Here is a 17,475-nt window from a genome sequence, read left to right on the forward strand (position 1 = left end):
AATGGGAAAGACTAGAGATCTCTTCAAGAAAATCAAAGATACCAAGGGAACATTTCATGCAAAGATGGGCTCAATAAAGGACAGAAATGGTAGGGACCTAACAGAAGCAGAAGACATTAAGAAGAGGTGGCAAGAATACACAGAAGAACTGTACAAAAAAGATCTTCACAACCCAGATAATCATGATGGTGTGATCACTGACCTAGAGCCAGACATCCTGGAATGTGAAGTCAAGTGGGCCTTAGAAAGCACCACTATGAACAAAGCTAGTGGAGGTGATGGAATTCCAGTTGAGCTATTCCAAATCCTGAAAGATGATGCTGTGAAAGTGCTGCACTCAATATGCCAGCAAATTTGGAAAACTCAGCAGTGGCCACAGGACTGGAAAAGGTCAGTTGTCATTCCAATCCCAAAGAAAGGCAATGCCAAAGAATGCTCAAACTACCGCACAATTGCACTCATCTCACACGCTAGTAAAGTAATGTTCAAAATTCTCCAAGTCAGGCTTCAGCAATATCTGAACCGTGAACTTCCAGATGTTCAAGCTGGTTTCAGAAAAGGCAGAGGAACCAGAGATCAAATTGCCAACATCTGCTGGATCATGGAAAAAGCAAGAGAGTTCCAGAAAAACATTATTGACTATGCCAAAGCCTTTGACTGTGTGGATCACAATAAATTGTGGAAAATTCTGAAAGACATGGGAATACCAGACCACCTGACCTGCCTCCTGAGAAATTTGTATGCAGGTCAGAAAGCAACAGTTAGAACTGGACATGGAACAACAGACTGGTTCCAAATAGGAAAAGGAGTATGTCAAAGCTGTACTGTGTCACCCTGCTTATTTAACTTATATGCAGAGTACATCATGAGAAACGCTGGACTGGAAGAAACACAAGCTGGAATCAAGATTGCCGGGAGAAATATCAATCACCTCAGATATGCAGATGACACCACCCTTATGGCAGAAAGTGAAGAAGAACTCAAAAGCCTCTTGATGAAAGTGAAAGTGGAGAGTGAAAAAGTTTGGCTTAAAGCTCAACATTCAGAAAACGAAGATCATGGCATCTGGTCCCATCACTTCATGGGAAATATATGGGGAAACAGTGGAAACAGTGTCAGACTTTAGTTTTCTGGGCTCCAAAATCACTGCAGATGGTGACTGCAGCCATGAAATTAAAAGACGCTTACTCCTTGGAAGGAAAGTTATGTCCAACCTAGATAGCACATAGAAAAGCAGAGACATTACTTTGCCAACAAAGATTGGTCTAGTCAAGGCTATGGTTTTTTCAGTAGTAATGTATGGATGTGAGAGTTGGACTGTGAAGAAGGCTGAGCGCCAAAGAATTGACGCTTTTGAAGTGTGGTATTGGAGAAGACTCCTGAGAGTCCCTTGGACTGCAAGGAGATCCAACCAGTCCATTCTGAAGGAGATCAGCCCTGGGATTTCCTTGGAAGGAATGATGCTAAAGCTGAAACTCCAGTACTTTGGCCACCTCATGCGAAGAGTTGACTCATTGGAAAAGACTCTGATGCTGGGAGGGATTGGGGGCAGGAGGAGAAGGGGACGACAGAGGATGAGATGGCTGGATGGCATCACTGACTCAATGGACGTGAGTCTGGGTGAATTCCGGGAGTTGGTGATGGACAGGGAGACCTGGCGTGCTGCGATTCATGGGGTCGCAAAGAGTCGGACACGACTGAGTGACTGAACTGAACTGAACTGAAAGAGAAACTAAAAAACCTCTTGATGGGGGTGAAAGAGGAGAGTGAAAAAACTGGCTTAAAACTCAACACTCAAAAAACTAAGATCATGGTATCCAGTTCCATCACTTTATGGCAAATAGAAGGGGAAAAATTGGAAGCAGTGACAAATTTTATTTTCTTGGGTTCCAGAATCACTGTAAATGGTGACTACAGCCAAGAAATTAAAAGACACTTGCTCCTTGGAAGGAAAGCTATGACAAACTTAGCTATTAAAAAGCAGAGACATCCCTTTGCTGACAAAGGTTAGTATAGTCAAAGCTATGTTTTTTCTAGTATGCATGTGACAGTTGGACCATAAAGAAGGCTGATCACTGAAGAATTGATGCTTTTGAATTGTGGTGCTAGAGAAGACTCTTTAGAGTCCCTTGGACTGCAAGGAGATCAAACCAGTCAATCCTAAAGGAAATCAACCCTGATTTCCATTCCTTGGAAGGACTGATGCTGAAGCTGAAACTCCAATACTTAGGCCACCTGATACAGAGAGCCAACACATTGGAAAAGGCCCTGATACTGGGAAAGACTGAAGGCAGGAGGAGAAGGAGATGACAGAGCATGAGATGGTTGGATAACATCACTGACTCAATGGGCATGTGTTTGAGCAAACTCTGGGGATACAGTGAAGGACAGGGAAGCCTAGCATGCTGAAGTTTATGGGGTCACAAAGAGTTGGACCTGAGTTAGCAACTAAAGAGCAGCAACAACAACACATCTTCCTTTTTTATAATTCCACATATCAAAAAAGGTATGAGAACAAATTCATCTTCCAGGTAATGAAATACTATTCCTCAGATGTATTATGCCTCCACCTCACCAAAGAAAAAAGTCTGAATGTAAGAATCTAATCTTCAAATTGTCTTCTAAGGAGCATGGGTCAGGGGTTGCATCCTAGTCACCATGGATGGAGGAATGGTGAAAAATGGGGTGTGGGTTCAAAGAACAGCTCCTCTCACTTCTTGTTTTATATCTGGGTTCTACATGGAACTCCTGGGTGGGTCCTCAGCTGCCGGCTTTGTCTTAGCTTTGCCTTTGACTGGGTCTTTCCAAGGGGCTGTTCCTCATCCTCCAACTGTGACCAGTCAACTGGGTGTGAGTCCTCAGAGGTCTTTCACCCAGGACTGGCCTCGGACGGTCAAAACTCTCACTTACCCAAATGGGCTGAGTGCTCCCCTCGGCTGCCACTGTGCATCTAGGCCCAAACGCCACATGCCCCAAATTTCTGGCCTCTAAGGCCACTTCTGCCCTTGGATGAAAAGCTGCACTAAGGAGTATGTATGGGATCTGGCTTCCTGGTCAACCACTAAAGAAACCAGATGAAACCACATAGATGTTTTCTCCTGATGGGGTGAACTTAGATCAATGGCATAGGAGACGGGAAGGTAACTTTCTCTCTCTCACAAACTGTTCCAAAAGCAGGATTCTCCATCTTGCCTGCCTGTGCACACGTGGTCAAGTGTGCACAGCTGCTGAGCAGCCATGGGGTCTCTGAAACTCTGGGAACGTGGCCAGCCCAGTAACATAGCACCGTGTATGACTCTCTAGTCTTCTCTGCATCATGTTCTCTCTCTCTCTCACCCTCAGTGCCTGGGATTGTACCTCCCATTTAAGCACCAGCACCTCATCACTGCTTCAAGCCCTGTGTTCTAGGGAACCTGTGAGTGAAGTCGCTCAGTCATGTCCACCTCTTTGCAACCCCATGGACTGTAGCCTACCAGGCTTCTCCGTCCATGGAATTTTCCAAGCAAGAGTACTGGACTGGGTTGCCATTTCCTTCTCCAGGGGATCTTCCAGACCCAGGAATCAAACTTGGGTCTCCTGCATTGCAGGCAGATGCTTTACCATTTGAGCCACAAGGGAAGCCGTAGGGAACCCGGTCTAATGCAAAAACCATTAACACAATTCAATCCTGACAGTTACAGATATCCAAGAAGCAAATCTGCCCATGTCCCACTCCTAGCTTCTCACCATTTATGAAAGGTCTTTAGTAAGGCAATGGGGTCCTCCACAATCTACCATCAGCTTGGGTGTTTACTTGTTGATTTATACTTGCTATTTCAGTAATTCCTGCTTGTCTGTAATTCTCCCACCATCCATGCTAAGGCTCACCTGCTTATTTGTGTTCTGTTGTGAAGGAAGCAACCCCATCTACCTGAGATGATGTATCTACCTATCTTTGCTTGGCTGATTTTTAACTAATTCTCAGGGCAATAAGCAGCAGTTGTCTTTTTCTGTCCATCTCTTGGTACACCTCAAGGGCAGGCACCTAGCCCAACACCAGGAATACAGTCAGAATACCGCAGTCCAAATATTTTATACCTGCATTCACACTGGTGGCTTGTGCATCGGGTATGTCACACGTGACCGCCAAGTACCTCGAGTGACGAGCAGCAGCCGCATGACACAGAGGAGCTGACAGTGACTCCTGAACTTGTTGACTGGTTTCCACTGAACCACAGTCCAAAATACTTACAGAGGAGGAGATAAAGGTTCAGAGAGGCCAAAATTCTACCCATTTTGATAGTGGCAGGGTCAGAATCAGCATGCAGTTTTGCTCATGCTACCATTTCTATATTGTCTTCCTAGAAAGTGGATTGATTTCTTTCCAACACCCATTTATTAACTATTTATTTCTATTAATTGCATTATGCATCAGGCTTCTGTTAAATTTGAGGGATTCAACACTTTGTAAGCTGAATTATTCATTAGTATTGTGATATTAAGCAAGTCACTTAAACTTTTTATGCATCAGCTTTCCTCATTTATGCCTTCTTTTTGCATACAGAAACAATAGATGAAAAACTACTGTGAAAAGATGAAACACTATGTAAACACTATATAGTTTTATTATCTCATATGCCTTAGTTTGATATTGAACAACTTTAGAATTTACTGTCAGAACTGAACTCATCAATGAATTATCAATAGAAGAATCAAAAGAGACTCAAACTGAAAGAGATTTGAGTGTGACTTTCTTTCATTCCACAAATGGGAAATTGAGGCTCAGAGAAATTAAGTGATGGTTTTTAAAGACCTCAAAATGGGAAATTGAGGCTCAGAGAAATTAAGTGATGGTTTTAAGACCTCAAACCCCATTTCCTCACTTCCATATCAAAGCTTGAAATTCTTTGCTCTTTTTAAAAACTATATGCACTTACTTGGCCATGTGAAAGGAACACATCACATTTATTTGGTGACATTTTCCCCTAAGTTCAAGGAGAAAATGTTCAGTATTCTTATCACTTTTTTCTCACCGCCTTTCCATCTGCCTAAGCCAGTCACCAACCCAGATAAAAGTTTTGTGATTAGCACCAGTGACGTACATGTGAGATACAGGAAGCAAATGTTAGGCCTATTTGAATGCATTTATGTATTTTTTAATTTAAAAATAAGACAGAAAATTAAAAAAATAAAACTAGGATTCAAGCTTCATAAATATTTTATACCTGCATTCACACCGGTGGCTTGTGCATTGGGTATGTCACACGCGACCGGCAAGTATCTTGAGTGACGAGCAGCAGCCGCATGACATAGAGGAGCTGACAGTGACCCCTGAACTTGGTGACTGGCTTCCACTGAACCACAGTCCATGTGATACGTGCCCAGGGAGGTGGGTTTACAGATTATAGCATCTAGCTTTAACTGAACCAGTTCTCACAAAATGGACAATGGCTTTAAAAGATACCAGTCAATTAGGAGGTTGGGATTAAAATATACACACTACTATATATAAAATAGGTAACCCACAAGGATGTACTGCATAGCACAGGGAACTTACTCAGTACTCTGTAATAACCATTATGGGAAAAGAATATGAAAAAGAAAGATGTATGTATATGTATAACTGAATCATTTTGCTGTACACCTGAAACTAATGTGACATTGTAAATCAACTATACTCCAATATAAAACAAAAATGAAAACAATAAAAGATCCCTGTAAAGAAAATGTGGATTGAAGATTATGCTAACTGGACAAACATAAGTGAACAGAATGATGGACAAGAACACCCAGAGTTGACACATTTCCTCCTCGCCCAGCTCTGTGTCAGCTACATTCTGATTCTGATTTACAAACCGGGGGTGCGGCATAATCAGGTCTAACAAGAATTCCACCAAAATCAACTTTAAATTATCAGGAAGAATATCTGCAACAGAAATATATATCTCCTCTAACAAGGAACTTCTAAGTGTGTGTTGTGCCCTGAAGTGCCTGCTCATGATATTACGAAGTCAACCAGATAAGAGAACATTTACAAACAAAGCCTCTATCCTTCAATAAAAAGTCAATTAATTAAAAAACAAAATAAAACAAAATCAAAGCCTTGGGACAGGAAGACAAGCCTCTACAGGATTTCTTTTGTGGGGGAGAATTTCTAAAAACACAGTTTACATAATTTGGACCAAATTTATCGATAAAATTAGAAAACTTTTTGAGGTTTACTGTTTGAGAACTACTTTACATTGGTAAAACAAATAACGCATAAGATCTCATATTATAAATCAATATGATAGGTAACTCTTTAGAATCTTTGCATTTTAAAGAATTCAACAGGTAACCACTAAAGTTTTTCAAGTTTCATGATGATGCCGTGTACACACCACCTGACATTACTAAATGCTAATGCAATTACTGGAGAAGGCAATGGCACCCCACTCCAGTACTCTTGCCTGGAAAATCCCATGGACGGAGGAGCCTGGCGGGCTGCAGTCCACGGGGTCACTAAGAGTCGGACATGACTGAGCGACTTCCCTTTCACTTTTCACTTTCATGCACTGGAGAAGGAAATGGCAACCCACTCCAGTGTTCTTGCCTGGACAATCCCAGGGATGGGGGAGCCTGGTGGGCTGCCATCTATGGAGTCGCACAGAGTCGGACACGACTGAAGCAACTTAGCAGCAGCAGCAGCAATGCAATTACTGCATTGTCAGCAGTTGTCACTGTCCAACTGTCTTTGGGGAGATGGATTTATCAGAGCATACTTCTATTAATACAAACTTGGGAGGTTCCCCTTCATTGCCTAGAAGGTAAGCTACTTAACATACACACAGTGATGCATGGAAACTGTCTTTGGAAACTTTGTCTATCATATATAAAATACTGCAGTGAGTATAAACTTTCTGAGAAAGTCTTCAGAAGAAAAAATAGTAAGTCATGAAAGAAAATGGATTGAAATCTCAATATGTTTGACTTGAGTTAACGACAAACCAAGACAAGAATCAATGACACTCCATTCTTTATCGAAACATTACCTATCTCCCAAATGAAATATTTCACTCAGTCCCTAGTAAGGAAAATGGTGAAACACAATGATTCCATTAAAACTTCTCTTCAGTTTAGAGTTTTCTAAATAGTTATCTTGTGCTTTCAAATTAATAATGAAGCAGAGATTGCTTCTACTCTGATATAAGTAGGAAGTAGAATAATCACTGTAGTATTTATATCACAAATAAGAATCACTGCAAATCAGAACCTATAGAGTGTCAAACGCTCACATGCAATGTCCTTCAATTAAGAAACATTAATTTGGTTAATATACAAAGTCAAAGGCTGTTTCCTCATTTTCCACACTGTATCTGGAGAGACGTATGTGTATGCCTACTCATTCCGCATTCTCTTTCCTTTGGCATTAAATTACAGAGTCACAGATTAATTTTTATGGTCATAGCATTTGAAAGCATTTTTCTTCACCCAGAACTTGCCCATTTGGAATAACTTTTTTTCTTTTATATTACTAAGAAAAATTGTGTTAAAATAGAACTTTCTACTGAAGTTTGCATCTATAGCACTCTGTTGTTGTGGGCAGTATCAATGTCTTGTCCCTGATAACAACGCAGCAAATAAAGTTAGGAGCAATCCACCAACCGAAAATATATGGGCACCAAATCAATGCCACTTTAAAGATAAACAAGCATTTTGCACACTAATAAATAATGCTATAAATCTTGCTATATTGGATTGCAAATAACTCCGACTGAATGAAATTGCTTGACATGGGATTTACTTATTCTGCACGTTCATAAAAACAACTTGTTCTCTGACAGCACTCATTCTTAGCAATTTACCACAGCTGTCAGCAGCCAATTTGTTCAGATTACTGCTCTGCATAAAAGTGTAACAATCATGAGGATTTATTAGCTGATTACTGTAAAGGTGGCAGTCCGTCTTGCCTGCCAAAATGCAGGTGATCAGAAAGTTAAATAATTACTCGCAGATTAACATTATTTCACCTTCACTTGAAATCTGTAGTTCAGCGACAGGTAAAATTTGCTGTTCAAACTTGCAGTATGGTACACACCATCCAAGTGGGTTTACTGCCCACCTGGCATTTTATCAAGTGCTTAATGGCTCCAGAACATACTGAATATGAGACCAAAGTGAAAGGGGCATGGATTCTAGAGTCAGGAATCCTGGATTTGAATCTCAGATAAGTTGCCTCAAATTCATACTAGCTGAGCAGTCGCTGAGCCATTTGGCTATAACTCAAAAACACCTCGCTTTTTGCACCTGCAAAATTGGTATAATATGAACCTCCCTTGTTTTACCCTAATATTGAGCTAAAGTACATAGTAGTTCCCCTTGCAGTGTAAAACATTATTATTGTTGTTGTTTCTTTCCATTCATAGTAAATTTAAATTTTTTTGTAAAATTTAACAACCAGATAACATTAACTCACTAGACATTATGATAAAAAATTATAAATATCTTTGTAAATGGATAGGCATTTTTTTTTCAAATGCAAACACTCAGTATTTTTCAAGTACAAAGATCACTCAGACACTTTAACACTTTAACTCATTAATTCTCCCTTTTGAATTATATACAAATATCTTTCTTAACTGTACTGCAACTCTATACTTTCCACTAAGACATGTTGTTCTAACTACTGTTGCCTTAACATCTGCTGTCAAATTCTATATTTATTTAGAGAAGGAAGAGCCATAATTCCAGCAATCAATCAAGCTTCAGGTGTGTAAAGTTAAATCTAGCAGATACTTCTTAAGCACCTATTATTTGCCATTTGCTTTTCTAGGTATTGAGGATGCCACGATTAACAACACAACTCAAAAATTCCCACCCTCACGAAGCTCACATTCTACTGATGGGAAGTAAATGATAAAATTAGCGAAATGCATAGTCTGTCCAATGATGATAGACCTCGATGCAGAGAACAAAGCAGGATAAAGGAAATGGGATGTCAAGGGAAAGAAGTTTCATTTTTACATAGAGTTGGGATGGCTGCATCGCTGGTGTGACATTTGTGCACAGACCTAAAGTAGGTAAAGAAGCTAGACAGGTGGACACGTGGAGATGGAGGGAAAGGTCCTGAGGTGGGAAGATGTCTGGTGTACTTGAGAAGGAGCAAAAAGGATCCTTAAAAACAGTTAATAGACATTAATGGGACAGCATTACCCTCCACAGCCAACTTCAAATTTATTTGCCAGCTACCAGCCAACTCCCAGAAGTCTCTAACTTTTAAGTGAATAGAGACACATCTTAATTATTTCCACCACATACACACACACACACACACACACACACACACACAAACACACAAAGATAATATGTGACATGATAGAGGCACCAACTATAGCTACAATGGCAACTGTATTACAATATATAAATGTATTAAATCAACATGTTGTACAGCTTCAATTTACATATTTCATGTAAAATAGATTTCAATAAATTAATTAAAAATAATTTAATATAGACATAGAATGTTGCAAGAGTACTTGCAAAAGAACACAGAAGACCATGAGGACACTTTTGCTCCTGTTACTTTAATCTTAGAACTCAAATTTAATTAGAAGGTAAGTCAATTCTTTTCTAAACTATTCTAGGATCAAGGGATTCTGTTATAATCTGCATTATTTCGACTGTTACCACACAGCCATCACATAAACACATGCAAATCTACTTGCCTTCTACTTTGATCTAGTAATGTATTTTTTTTCAGCGGCAGGATGTGTGTAAAGTACAATTTAGTAAGTATGAAGTGAGTGATCAAGAGCTTCGGCTGCTTTCTGGTCATCAACTAGATTGAAAATAATGGTATTTGCCATAGTCACTTCCTTTTTCTGCCACAGGTATCTTTGTTAAATTAGCAGAGTATACAATGATTTTCTACTGTCCACCTTTGATTACCCCAGATTCAACAATAATTCCCTTTACTCTGCAAAAGGATTCAAACTGATACTCAAAAGTGGTCCTAAGAGTCTTCTTGTCTATCTGTGCTCTGTTTACTCTAAAAATTCTTGGCTCAAATTGCTTTCATAGGGAATTATATTTGATGGATGACCAAATGTGAATTTCTTTAGTGAAGCTGACGCCAAATAGTGTTAGTCGCTCAGTCGTGTCCAACTCTTTTGTGACCCCATGAACTGTAGCCCACCAGGTTCCTCTCTCCATGGAGTTCTCCAGGCAAGAATACTGGGGTGGGTTGCCATTCCCTTCTCCAGGGGATCTTCCCAACAAAAATGTAACTGGAAATAAGAGTAAGTCATTCAAAATAAATGAGAGTTTTAGAAATCCTTATAATTCTTTAAAGGTAGTATTTTGACTCTCCATCTAAGCCAGTTTTATCTAACCAGGACACTGGGAAGCAGAGCACACAGTTGTGTCCATCAAAGCAATAAGGGTGCTGGAGTAGGTCTCCTTGATCCTGCTTGTAAAGTTCCCCTGTGTAATAGCCATGGGCATAAAGAAGTCATCCAACAACCCACGCAGAGCCCAAGCCAGAAACTATATGCAAGAAGGTCCATCTAGTCAAGGCTATGTTTTTTCCAGTGGTCATGTATGGATGTGAGAGTTGGACTATAAAGAAAGCTGAGCGCAGGGGAATTGATGCTTTTGAACTGTGGTGTTGGAGAAGACTCTTGAGAGTCCCTTGGACTGCAAGGAGATCCAACCGGTCCATCTTAAAGGAGATCAGTTCTGTGTGTTCATTGAAAGGACTGATGTTGAAGCTAAAACTCCAATACTTTGGCCACCTCATGCAAAGAGCTGACTCATTTGAAAAGACCCTGATGCTGGGAAAGATTGAAGGCAGGAGGAGAAGGGGACATCAGAGGATGAGATGGTTCGATAGCATCACGGACTCAATGGACATGAGTTTGGGTGGACTCCGGGAGTTGGTGATGGACAGGGAGGCCCGGCGTTCTGAGGTCCATGGGGTCGCAAAGAGTGGGACACGACTGTGTGACTGAACTGAACTGAAGCACTTTCAACAACTTAAAAAATAAGGGTGGGATACACTTCCAACTAGATAACTAGTTTATTAGAAAAGGATATGGTCCCGGATGGAAGAGATGCACAGGAGGTATGTGGTAAGGGGTATGGAGCTTCCAAGCCCTCTCAGGGCACACCAGTCCCTCAGCACCTGTGAGGACTCGCACAGGTTCCCCAACCTAGAAACTCCAAAAATGGATTTCTTCTCTTTTTCCAAACTTCATGAGACCTTCTTAGCTCCCTAGTTGTCTAGAGCAATCACTATTATCTTCAGAGTGCCATTTATCACTGTTCTCTCAAAAACTGCCAAAACAGGGATACACCCATAGAAACAAGATGAAGTGGCATACACAGGTCTACCTCTCTGCCAAACATTTCTTCAAATAATTAGGCCTGCTGTTGAGGAATACGTAATATTATCTAATGAGGAAAAGGGAAAGGTCAGTGAAAAATGAGCTGAGAGGACTCCCTGGTGCTACAGTGGATAAGAATCTACCTGCCGATGCAGGGGACATGGTTTGATCCCTGATCTTGGGAGATTCCACATTCCACAGGGCAACTAAGCCCGCACACCTCAACTACTCAAGCCCACGCACCTACAGCCTGTGCTCTGTCACAAAAGAATCCACTGCAATCAGAAGCCCATATACTGCAATTAAAAGGAGCTTCTGCTCACTGGAACTAGAGAAAGCCCACACGCACCAATGAAGACCCAGCACAACCAAAAATTATAAAAATGGGCTTAGAAATTTTCATCATTTCCAAACTTGGAGATTCATTTCAAAGAAAGAAGAGTTGTTAAAAGGGTGCATGTTATCATGGAAAAAATGGAAAATAGGAAAAGAAGGACTTCATGGAGTGTGGACCCAGGAGTACAAGAAGCCAATACATTTTATGATTTATGTCATGATTTTACTGATATAAGAAAATCCGAATACAAAGCAATGAGATTGAGGTAGTGTGTTACACATGACAGTCATTCTGGTGGTCACTGAATAGAGCTAATGTTGCTAAAAATTATGAAAATGAATGAATTATTCAAGGAATAGCTAAAACAGTATCTACTCGAAATAGCTCATAGCATATTGAGGGGAAAAGAAACAGACATATTCATAATAAAATGTATTCCGTGTATGAACAGATCTTTACTGTTACTTAAGCTTTCCCTTTCCCTTTTCACTTTCCTGCATTGGAGAAGGAAATGGCAACCCACTCCAGTGTTCTTGCCTGGAGAATCCCAAGGACGGAGGAGCCTGGTGGGCTGCCGTCTATGGGGTTGCACAGAGTCGGACACGACTGAAGCGACTTAGCAGCAGCAGCAGCAGCAGCAAGCTGCTGGTACAGCCCAAAGAGAATAAGACAGACCATTAAGAAAACCCTGAAAACGGTATTTTACTAGAGGGAAAAAAACATGCAGTAAAGGCTTGTCATTTAAAAAGGATTGAAATGTAACACGGCATAAGATTAGTGGTGTTTTTCTCGTTCCATTTTGTAAGTAAAATATTAAAGGTTAACTGAAGCTCATCTTTGACCTCTCATTCTGTAATCCGATGAAGAAAACTATTGTTTAAAACATCTTTCTTAGAATAGGAAAAAGACAAAAAGATACATATGTTGAGTTGGATTCCTGTGTTTTGTTCTCCTGGTGTAAACTCCCCTTTATTATTATTAGCATGTGTGCATTTCTTCAGGTTGTATGTTTAGAGACGTGGAAGTCACGTGAACCACAATGAAGAAAGAAGTTTTTAAACAAGTTCTTCTGTACACTGTTTTATCTCAGTATTGATATTTCAATATGTTTTGCTATAAAGACACATATGTAACTACTGAAAATACAAAAATAGGTGTAAAAGTAAGAAAACAATCATATAATTCAAACAGTTTTTCAAAATTAGCTTGTCAAGATGCCGAAGCTGAAGCTCCAATACTTTGGCCACCTGATGCAAAGAGCTGACTCCTTGGAAAAGACCCTGATGCTGGGAAAGATTGAAGGCGGGAGGAGAAGGGGACGACAGAGGATGAGATGCTTGGATGGCATCACTGACTCAACAGACATGAGTTTGAGTAAGCTCCGGGAGTTGGTGATGGACAGGGTGGCCTGGCGTGCTGCAGTCCATGGGGTCACAAAGAGTTGGACGTGACTGAGTGACTAAACTGAACTGAACTCTGCAGAGATATCATGCAAGCCTCAGAATATTCTTTTCTTCACTGCATTATCAGATTAACATGGATCTGCCTCACCTACACACTTCCTTCATTAACACTTGAACTCCTGGGAGATTTGTGAACTCCTAGGAGATTATCAAGATTCTCTACCTTGCAGGGAGCTGGATGAAACAATACATTTTACGGTCACAATATGCTTTATGGAAAGCAATATCATCTCCGATTACTCTGCACACTATGAATATGCTCCTTGTTCCTTTTAAGCATTGTACATCAAAGGAGATTCCTCTTTCTCAACTCCTGTAATGTTCATGCACTATGTCCCCAACATCGGGAGAAAATTTCTGGATATCAAATTCAAGTAGCCTGTCCATCAACTGGTCAAAACTGCCACCTACTGATCAGTCTTCAAAATCTATTTTTCAGGTCACCCAAGCCTTGCTTTCCCATGGTAAGATCCCTTGCTTCGAAACAGTGAAGACCAGTTATAATACCAGACTTAGACTAAATTTTCTTCTTAAAAACCTTACCCTCTCTAGGATGAATCAAAAATACCAAATTGCACAAACCTGCCAATAAAGTCGTCCCTTTTCCCGGCGTCTTTGTCCCAGGCAGTGATATCAATGATCCCGCCTCTTTCTTCATAGAGATGAAAATCAAATTGTTCCCTCCACTGAGGATTCAATGTTTTGGGCATAATCTGGAAAAACCAAAATGTCATTACTATCTCATTGGTATCAGTCTTAAAAAATGCAACTTGAGACATAAATCAAACTTTAGGTCCTACCTAGAAAAGCATGTGAGATTTGAATGAGAGCTTCCAGAAATGATGGACATTAGATGTCAGCATTTTTACTGCATATGGTCTGAAAGAACCCAAAAAGACGTATCCTAAAGACCAAGAGGCACCTTCTCCTTATCGTGAACAACAGATGAGAGACACGAATTATATAGAAAGGGCCAACAGTCTCCAAGTGAAGTAGCTCACTCAGATAACAGCGCTTGTTTTACATAACCAGTTAATGCATGAAGATATAGCTCAAAGTCTGTGATCTTATAGAAAAGGGAGATGAGGATTTCTAGAGTTTCTTTCTTCCCCCCTTACTTCCATCTTATAGAATTCAAATAGAATAGTGAAGAAAATAGACAACGAAGTTCTGTAGGAGGGGGGAAAAGTCAGTTTTTGGTGGCCAGGCAAACTTTTATCTTAGAATGACAGCACTGATGTATCATCCCCATTTTATACATGGAGAAACCAAGACCTGAAGTTTAAGTGAGGCCACAGTCATTAACTTTTAATACCTAGATTATAACTCAAGTCTTTGAGTAGAGTTTCAGATCTCTTGCCCCACGGCGCTATGCCAAAAATGCTTGTGAATTAATATGAGCGTGTGTGTGTGTGTATAATCTCCATGTTGCATATACAAGAAGGATATCTGATGTGCAATTTTGTACCTTCAAGTATTTAGATTAGACACCTGGTGGAATCAATGAATAAAGTGACCCAATACTGATGTGTTTTAAAATTTCACTCCTCATTGAGCTGGACAACATTCGTTCATATTTGTTTCTCTATTCTTTCTTTTTAGCAGGAAGGCCTGTAGTGGCCTTTTCTCTTTTTAATGTATGAGAGACACATCTTCAGATGTAAAGACTTTGAAAGCAATGAAGTATGTTATGTGCAGAGGTAATGCAAATGAATCACAATTTTTAAAGTTCATAATCTGAAATTAATCTGCAATACATCATGGAAAGAAAGAGCAGAGAGAGACACGTGTCCATAGCTGGGTTTCATATTTCACATCTAAAGAGCAGAACTATAAAAATAAGTAATGTTTTAAGCCTATCAGAACATGGAAATAATGTTAATTGATAAAGGACAAGATGAAAGTGGTCATAGGTATCTATTTTGGGGAATCAGTACTTTCTTTAGAGTGTTATTATTAAGCCCAATGCAGAAAAAAAAAAAAATATGACACTGGATGGATACTATGATGATTCAAATGTCTCATAACTGGGTTCAGATGAACTCCTGCAGTGTTTGGGGGAGTGGGCTGTTTTGCTTGTTTGGCCCAAAAAAGACTAGGTTTTCAGTTTATTAGGATTGTCTTCTCCATATGATTTCCTGTAGGTCAGAAGTGATGTCTTCTCCTTCAGTGGGGACACTCAACAAGGTGACCAATCAACCTGCTAACAAATCACTCTGCGGTATTTCTAACCATCTATGTTACTGATGAGAAGTCCCCGGGCCAAAATGAACCTGGGCAGGCTGTTGATAAAAAGTTCACAAAAATTGTGATGTAAAGGTGAAGATATTCCCAAAGGAGAAAGTGATTTTTAATACAAGATGGATGCAATCAATTATCCCAAGCTATCAATGCATACTAGCTGGAGAAGCTGATCATTCAAGAGGTTGTGTTTAGATATAACTCAGAGAAATGTAACTGTCACATATAGACAACTCTGACCTTTACTAATTATTACTATTTCTGTTAATAATATGATTATTTAATATGTTATTACTAATAATATGTGTTATTACACAATGTGTTTACTCTTCCCCTTCCTTCAGCTACTACAATTGATTATTTATGTGGGCAAAGCAATATTCTAAAGCCTTTACATACATGACATATAGTATTCCATCTTCTCAATAACTTTATTAGGTAGGCATTATCTTCATTCTCATTCTCACAGATGAGGAAATGGGAGTATGGAGAGGCAAAGTAACTTTGCTGTAGTGGCAGCAGAAACTTGGCCCTTTGATTTCTGAATGAAATTTTAAAACCTTGCAATCTTCGTCAGTGTAAGTCACTTTGAATAACATGGTTCAGAGTACTGAGTACTGCGTGAAGATTTTTACTGCACGTCAAATGATGCTCTTTGTAGTTTGTGTGCTAGTATCAGGCACAGCCAACACTCTCTGAGCATTTTATGCTCCAGGCATTGACTTGGGATTGCTCCAGCCTTTTTTTTTTTTCAAAAGATAGTTTCTAGTATTATTCTGTGTGATAGATGAAGAAATTGAGACATAGAGGAACGGTTTACCAAAGGTCTCATAGCACAAAAAGAAATGCAATACAATTGTTGATCCTGTTTCCTGACATAATGTTCACAAGCAGTTCTGTAAAGCATTAAAAAGTGTCCAGTGTTTTCATGTCTCAAAGAGTGTGGCTATTAACCAGCCACTGCCTTCCAAGCACTGACGGGAACACAAAAGAGACAGGTCACCTTGCTCTTGTACTTCTGATGCCCAAGTCGGAACTTCACATAGGGGTCACTCAACCCGTTTGAATCCATCGCCTTGAGGTCTCGCCCTTCAATCAATGTGATGCTGACGATTCCTCTCCAAAGGTGTGATTTTCTGTGCACATCTGACAGACGTAAACTTTGAGTCTGAAACTTGTGGTGAAGGAAAACAGAATTAGCTTATTGTCCTTTAAACCAAAACACCACATTTGGCATGACCCTTTCCTCTGTTGCTACAGTTTTTCAAAAATAAAAAATTGGCAGTTATGGGTTTTTGAAATTAAAAATGATTAATAGGTTATAATCAATACTGATGAAATGATCATCTCATAAATTTAAGGTTGCTGTGTAAAAGAGGTGTGTACTCAAAATAAAGTCTAGTTTTTCAACTCAGAATTACATGCAGATGCTTGAAGACTATTGAAGGATATTTGCACATGTGTCAAATATGCTTGTGTTTAAATATGTATTAATATATAAATATAAAAGGCCTCACCCACACTGTGATATATAACTTTTAATTGGTAGCAGTTTTTTTTCCTGTCGCAGCTGCTTCAAAGTTTTTATTATTACAAATCGTAATAAACACAGCTAGCAATCGTCAGTAATGATTTTTTTAAATCTCTTTTTTCATCTTACAAAAGGATTTTACAGGTGGTTTTTAGTTCCAAGATTAGTTTTAAGTTCTATTCAAGCAATTTAAAAGCTTTTTTATTTCTACAAGAGAAGATAACTGAGTTTCAGCTCACTAAAAAACTAAGGAATCATAGAACAGAATAAACTCAATATTCCTCCTAAGATGTCTTGCTTATGCCTGAAACTTTTATTACAAAATTTTAAAATTACTTATGTGATTTATATTGGCAGGTATATGTTTCTGGATTTATTTATCACTTTAGTATTTGAACATTTTCTTTAATAATTTTCAGTTGCTTGATTCTAATACAATATTGAAATCAGTGGACAAATTCAAAAGTTTTAAAAATCAGCAAGTCTAAAAATGGCCACATAATCTCTTTGAACTAAACAGCATATAAAACAAACCAGAAAAAGTAGCTAAAATATTAAAGA

The 17,475-nt window shown here is 39.4% G+C and overlaps 1 protein-coding gene across 13 annotated transcripts in view; it reads right to left on the bottom strand.

Annotated features, from left to right (window-relative positions):
• MCTP1 (multiple C2 and transmembrane domain containing 1) overlaps positions 1-17,475 on the bottom strand; it is a 564,579-nt gene that overhangs the window by 203,256 nt on the left and 343,848 nt on the right. For all 13 annotated transcript variants that reach the window (XM_070792146.1, XM_070792142.1, XM_070792144.1 and 10 more), the window contains 2 exons: positions 16,387-16,557; positions 13,725-13,855 (listed from right to left, as the gene is read on the bottom strand). In XM_070792146.1, the coding sequence (XP_070648247.1) occupies positions 13,725-13,855; positions 16,387-16,557 (302 nt within the window). The remainder of the gene's footprint in view (positions 1-13,724; positions 13,856-16,386; positions 16,558-17,475) is intronic.

The sequence above is a fragment of the Bos indicus genome, chromosome 7 (assembly GCF_029378745.1).
Source record: "Bos indicus isolate NIAB-ARS_2022 breed Sahiwal x Tharparkar chromosome 7, NIAB-ARS_B.indTharparkar_mat_pri_1.0, whole genome shotgun sequence".
Lineage (NCBI taxonomy): Eukaryota > Metazoa > Chordata > Mammalia > Artiodactyla > Bovidae > Bos > Bos indicus.